This window comes from Oncorhynchus kisutch, linkage group LG17 (assembly GCF_002021735.2).
Source record: "Oncorhynchus kisutch isolate 150728-3 linkage group LG17, Okis_V2, whole genome shotgun sequence".
In the NCBI taxonomy this organism is placed as follows: Eukaryota; Metazoa; Chordata; class Actinopteri; order Salmoniformes; family Salmonidae; genus Oncorhynchus; species Oncorhynchus kisutch.
This window is the reverse complement of record NC_034190.2, coordinates 20,988,513-20,995,490: the sequence shown is the minus strand read 5'-3', so window position 1 is coordinate 20,995,490 and position 6,978 is coordinate 20,988,513. Positions and strand designations below refer to the sequence as shown.

The 6,978-nt window shown below is 40.8% G+C and overlaps 1 protein-coding gene across 6 annotated transcripts in view; it reads right to left on the bottom strand.

Annotated features, from left to right (window-relative positions):
• snx13 (sorting nexin 13) overlaps nucleotides 1-3,100 on the bottom strand; it is a 44,415-nt gene extending 41,315 nt beyond the window's left edge. For all 6 annotated transcript variants that reach the window (XM_031793186.1, XM_031793188.1, XM_031793187.1 and 3 more), the window contains exon 1: nucleotides 2,939-3,100. In XM_031793186.1, coding sequence (XP_031649046.1) covers nucleotides 2,939-2,950 — 12 coding nt within the window. In that variant the 5' untranslated portion in view covers nucleotides 2,951-3,100. The remainder of the gene's footprint in view (nucleotides 1-2,938) is intronic.
• Nucleotides 3,101-6,978: the final 3,878 nt, after the last annotated feature.

Sequence of the window (6,978 nt, the reverse complement as noted above, 5' to 3'; positions counted from 1 at the left end):
TGGCTTCTACTGCATTCGCGTAATAGGCAGGCTCCTCGTGGAGTGCAATGAGAGGCAGGTGGTTAGAGCGTTGGACTAGTTAACTGTAAGGTTGCAAGATTGAATCCCTGAGCTGACAAGGTATAAATCTGTTGTTCTGCCCCTGAACAAGGCAGTTAACCCACCGTTCATAGGCCATCATTGAAAATAAGAATGCCTTCTTAACTGACTTGCCTAGTTAAATAAAGGTGTAAAAAAAATTAAAAAAAATAAATCGCCGTCAAAATATACCGATCTCCGATTGTTATGAAAACTTGAAATCGGCCCTAATTAATAGGCCATTTAGATTAATCGTCGACCTCTAATACAGATACCCAGCCTAAAACCCCAAACAGCAAGCAATGCCGATACAGAAGCACAGTGGCTATGAAAGACTCCCTGGAAAGCCAGGAATGTAGTAAGAAACCTAGAGAGGAATCAGGCTCTGAGGGGTGGCCAGTCCTTTTCTGGCTAAGAGGTCAGGGGTTAGCGAATGTATGTTTCAACTTTGTCAGCAGCACAGCCACCTTGGCCTCCAAGACAGTCAGGAGTTACTGACATTGGGTGAGGGGTTAGGGTTTAATGAGTGAGGGGTTAGTAATTGAGGGATTAGCTCAGAACATTAAAAAGCTCTCCTCTGAGAAAGTGAGTGGAGCTCCCAGAGGGGAGTGAGGGAGCTGGGCTGAGCAGGGCTGGGAGGCCTCAGTATGATGGATACTGGGCTCCGTGCTCCTCCTGCTCCCATAGAACTGCACTGTGACCTGGGCCAGTTAAAGTTCCCTATTAGGGTGACCATAGACTGATGCAGGCTGCGCGTGCGTGCGTGGCGGAGCAGTTCTGATGGACTGACGCCTCGCTGTCACTAAGCCTTGATTAAGACATACTAATGAGATTTAGCTGTGAGAGAAACACATATCCTTGAGGGTGCATATTACACTGTAAGACCAGTTACACCACAACAGCCAACTCCCTTCAGTCAGGCTGGCTACTGTGCTCCAGGTTGTGTTCAGGTTGTGACTGGTTAACTCTAAAGGTTAGAGACAAGAATGCTGTTTTATACTTGGGTGTGATATCTAGCACAACACAATGCCCTCTTTCTTCCATAACATCCCAGATTAACTGGAGACAATGTGCCATGTCAGCCACAACTTAAACTTACCCCAGTGAGGTCATATAGGCCTGATAGTAATCAGAGTTAGGGGGCAGCAGGTAGACTACTATTTAGAGCGTTGGGCCATTAAATGAAAGGTTGCTGGATCGAATCCCCGAGATGACAAGGTAAAAATCTGCCGTTGAACTGCCCCTGAACAAGGCAGGTAACCCACTGTTCCCCGGTAGGCCATCATTGTAAATAAGAATTTGTTTTGTACTGACTTGCCTAGTTATACATACATACATACATACATACATACATACATACATACATACATACATACATACATACATACATATTAGGAGAGTGACTTACTATAAGCAGTAGCGCTATAAAATACCTCTCCCTGCAGAGACCTAGGAGATATAGTCTAACATAGATTAGGCCTACCACACCGGGCAGAGACACACACACCATAGGTCTCCAACATAGGAAGGGCCTTGATACTAAGGTAAAACTGTTGGATATTTACCTGGTAGGTAGGCCTAGTTACCAGAGAACTGTAGGGGCCTATATAGAGAGTTGCTTTATAAGCAGTTATAACTACATTACCGGTAAGTAGTCTAGTCAAACAGACCAGGCTCAATGGGCGTAGAGCATTATCTTTAGATAAAACCCTTGGAATGGAAAACACTCAGTTTAGACAATACAGATTAGAGTAATGAGAAGTACTGCTGAATGAACACAACTCCCAATTCCACATGACAGGCAGTCATTTACACATCCATTTCAGACACCGGTCTGATCTGGATAGAAACTTGACTAGCCCCATTTAAAGGAAAGGAACAGGAAGTGGGGCTGGATAGAAACTCTTACTTATTACCCCTTTGATGAGAACTGTAGCTACTTTGCATGCAGCTAGCTAGCTAAATTAAATACCATAGGAAATGTAGTTGCAGCCGCATAGGCATAATTGGAACACATAGCTAGCCTACATAACAGATTTTATGACAGAAGGTACCAGAAACTTGACTGGTGACAGTTCCAGGTGTAAGCCAGATAATGTAATGATGGGGCAGGCAGACTAAACGTCACGTATTTACCAAAATGTAGCTGGCCAACATCAAAATGGCTAATGTTACACACAGAACAGGGCAAAACAGTAACAAGTAACTTAACTACTTAGATAGCTGGTTGGTTAAATATGTCAAATCAGAAAGACACATAGCTAGTTAGCTAACTCTGATAAGGTTGTGCTATAACATTATCTAACGTTACTAATTAACATTACTAAAGTTAGCTAACGTTACTAGTATTTAGCAGGATAAGTTATATTGCTAGGAAGCAAATGGGGCAATTGACATCGATGTTGCTAGCCACCTAGCCCAAGAATGTACTATTGAATGGGCTAGCCACCAGCTAACTAGCCAGCTAGTTAATAACTACTTTGGGACGCGCCCATTCCATTCTCACCTGAATCAGTTGAGCTGAAGAGATTCTCCTGTTAGCAACGTCGTTACTCATAATAATGTAAACGCATAACGTTGGTTATTCCACCTAGCCAGAGAGCTTATTCCAGCACGGTATTGTCACCAAGGATAACTTCAGCTCATCGTATTAGCTATCTAATCCTGGACTAACTGACAGAGCAAGGAGTTTTTTTTTTTTTTTCAAAACAGACAAGCCTGTCGGTGCTCATCGTCCAATGTTTACCTGTGGTCGGATGCTAAACGGTTAGCTAGCTGTTTGGCTGCTGTCACTCAACGCTGTCACTGCCCAGCGCGGAAAACAAACTATAGACTCGCCTTGAAGCGAGTATGAACTTACCTCTGCAAACATCGTTTACAATGTTGTAGATGTCGTAGCTTGGGCTAAACCCGCCACATTGTACAAGGCACAAATATATGGATTTTCTGGTTTAAAAGCGGTTGTATCTCCACTCTCCGTAGTCTCTTCGGAGAGTCGCCATGTTGCACAAGCTTTACGTCTCCGGCACCCCTTTTCTCGACGTCGCTCTCTCATTGGCTGAAAAGGGTTATGATGCAAGCAACACACCCGTGACTGGGTGTTGTTGAATCTACAAACATTCTCATCTACTACTTTAACAATTGCGACTGAGCCAAATACTTTCTCTGAAACACATAATCAACATTTATGATTGTATGTTATATTCGGTGGGAAAATAGAATGTCTGCTACTGTGTTGCAGATAGGCGGGCCAACAACATTGTTTGATGGACTGCATACACGACAGCTACCTATGAAAATGTAGTAAAGCCTATCTCTCTCTCAACATAAAATCAATTAAAGTTACAAATAACTACCAAGTGCATGATTGACAAGTGGTTGAACGCCAGAGGAGGCAGGTGGGAGCTATAGGAGGACGGGCTCATTGTAATGGCAGAAATTGCATAAATGGAACAGTATCAAACACATGGACACCACATGTGGTTTCCATACCAGCCTCTGTTGACAACTAGCCATCTAACCTGCAGAGCGAGAGAATCACATGATTGATCAGTGACTGACCAGTTACCACATAGATGCATTATTCAGGGTCCCACTGGTAACATTGGCTATACCTTACACCTTTGTATGCTGGCACTAGAGAGAGAGAGAGAGAGAGAGAGAGAGAGAGGAGAGAGAGAGTCCAGAAAAGAGCTGTTAAATTCTAGCACCACCTAAAAGCTAGTGATTCCCAAACCTTCCATAACAAAGCCATCACATACAGAGAGATGAACCTGGAGAAGAGTCCCCTAAGCAAGCTGGTCCTGGGGCTCTCTTCACAAAACACAAACAGCAACATAATTAGAGCCAACCAAATCATGAGAAAACAAAAATATAATTACTTGACACATTGGAAAGAATTTACAAAAAAAACAAAGCAAACTAGAACGCTATGTGGCCCTAAACAGAGAGTACACAGTGGCAGAATACCTGACCATTGACCCAAATTTAAGGAAAATCTGAGCTGCACCTCCTGACCTCCTGCCAAATGTATGACCATATTAGAGACACATATTTCCCTCGGATTACACAAATCCACTAAGAATTTAAAAACAAACCCAATTTTGATAAACTCCCATATCTATCTCCCATATCCACAGCAGCAAGATTTGTGGCCTGTTGCCTCAAGAAAAGGGCAACCAGTGAAGAACAAACACCATTGTAAATACAACCCATATTTATGTTGATTTATTTTCCATTTTGTACTTCAACTATTTACACATTGTTACAACACTGTATACTATAGACATAATATGACATTTGAAATACTTTTATTCTTTTGGAACTTCTGTGAGTGTAATGTTTACTGTTAATTTGTATTGTTTATTTCACTTTTGTTTATTATCTACTTCACTTGCTTTGGCAAAGTTACATATGTTTCCCATGCCAATAAAGCCCTTGAATATAATTTAATTTAATTTTGGAGAGAGAGTCAGAGAGAGTCAGAGAGAGAGAGAGAGTCAGAGAGAGAGAGAGATCACAGAGACAGAGAGATGCACAACACAATTAGAGCCAACCAAATCATGAGAAAACAAAAAGATAGTTTCTTGACATATTGGAAAGTATTAACAAAAAACAAAGCAAACTAGAATGCTATTTGGCCCTAAACAGAGAGTACACAGTGGCAGATCACTGTGAGTGATCCAAAATTAAGGAAAGCTTTCACTATGTACACAGTCAGTGAGCATAGCCTTGCTATTGAGAGAGGCTGCCGTTGGCCGACCTGGCTCTCAAGAGAATACAGGCTATGTGCACACTTCCCACAAAATGAGGTGGAAACTGAGCTGCACTTCCTAACCTCCTGCCAAATGTATGATCATATCAGAGACACATATTTCCCTCAGATTACACAGACCCACATTTTTTTTTAAACCAATCCAATTTTGATAAACTCCCATATCTATTGGGTGAAATACCAGTGTGCCATCACAGCAGCAAGATTTGTGACCTGTTGCCACAAGAAAAGGGCAACCAGTGAAGAACAAACTCCATTGTCAATACAACCCATATTTATGTTTATTTATTTTCACTTTTGTACTTTAACTATTTGCACATTGTTACAACACCGTATATAGACATAATATTACATGTTAAATGACTCTATTCCTTGTGTAATGTTTACTGTTCATTTTTTGTTGTTTAATTCACTTTTGTTTATTATCTATTTCACCCGCTTTGGCAATGTAAACATATTGTTCCCATGTCAATAAAGCCATTTTAATTTAATGAATAGAGTAAGGATGCTTACCTCTTTCCAGGTGGGCAGGGCCCCAGCAGGGCCACACAGTAAGCAGGGGTGGAGTTGAATATAGTCCCAGGCTCTGCTGCCAGCACCAGGGAGGTAAGCCACACACTAATTAGGGTCAAAGTAGATGTCATGCAAAACTACAAATCCCTACAAGCTCCTGCATGTCATCTCTAGCTAACACCTTTGCTAACAAGTATTCTGTCAATTTATTCTGACCTTATATGCACTCACTGTATATAGACTTTGTTTTCTTTTTTTTCTACTGTATTATTGACTGTATGTTTGTTCATTCCATGTGTAACTCTGTGTTGTTGTATGTGTCGAACTGCTATGCTTTGTCTTGGCCATGTCGCAGTTGCAAATGAGAACTTGTTCTCAACTAGCTTACCTGGTTAAATAAAGGTGAAATAAATAAAATAAATAGTTCACAGAATTGTCAATTTAAAGAAATCTAGCCAATTTATTCATTACTACATTTAGCTAACATTAGATAGTTAATCCAGAGATTCTTACCTTCAGCAGTCTCGTCCAGATCATTATGGCATTTGTGGTTCTTTATGACACCCACATTAGCAACTAATTAGCATTTAATTTGGGGGGAATAAATACAGGCGAATACATTGACAAAAGTCACTATATCCTAGAGAGATTTGCACGGTTATCAAAACATCACACCAGGGTCAGTCTAAACGAAATACAGCGCTTCTAAAATCCCCTATGGGGAAAATGAATGGTGAAAAAATTATTAAAACCATTTCCCTGTTTGACCATTAGGTTTTATGGGTATTACGATTACTGTGGTACTGTAATGAGTCCGTCTCCAATTTTCGTCTTCTACTATTTCTATGAGTTGTGAAACAAACTGAAAGTGTGCACACTGCCACCTAGAGTGTGTGGTTAGCACAGGTATAAAGCCAAGGTTGGTGATTACCTGCTACCTGGAGTTATGGAATGTTTCCTCATGAGGATAATTCATTGGCTGATCCCTCCTGGTGACCTGGGTCCGTATCCACAAAGCGTCTCAGAGTAGAACATTTGTCCTAAGTACTGAGAATAGAGACGTTTTATTCATACTCTTATTGGTAAAAAAATTAAAATAAATGTATGAAGCCTCTTTAGTCATAAGAGTCCCACCTAGTCGACAGATATTTAGGACACTTCATGCCTATACATTTGGCAAATGAAGGCATCTAGGGGTTCTGTTAACTTTGATTGAGTTTAATGAAAATTATAGACCTTTCAAAAGTTTTATGCAGCATTATTGGCAAGTGACTTGATGCCGACTGTGTCAAAGCGATTTAGAGTTTTTAAAACGGGAGTGACGAGTGTGTTGATATAACTGTAATATTGTCCAAATTCCACTTGTGACAACCATCAGAATTGGTTAAAAAGAAAGGTTATGCATGCCAACATATTAGATAATAGAGTAGGCAAAGTGATCGTGTCAGGCAAAAACGACATCAAACGTTTTTCCATTGCAACATTTGATGTACAGTCACATTCACTGTGGTTGTCTGAAGTGTGCTACAGAGTTCACAATTGGCGATGCCTTACCGTGATTGGTTATTTCCCATCATTTGCAACAATGTCAATGAGCGTCATCCTGATCTTTG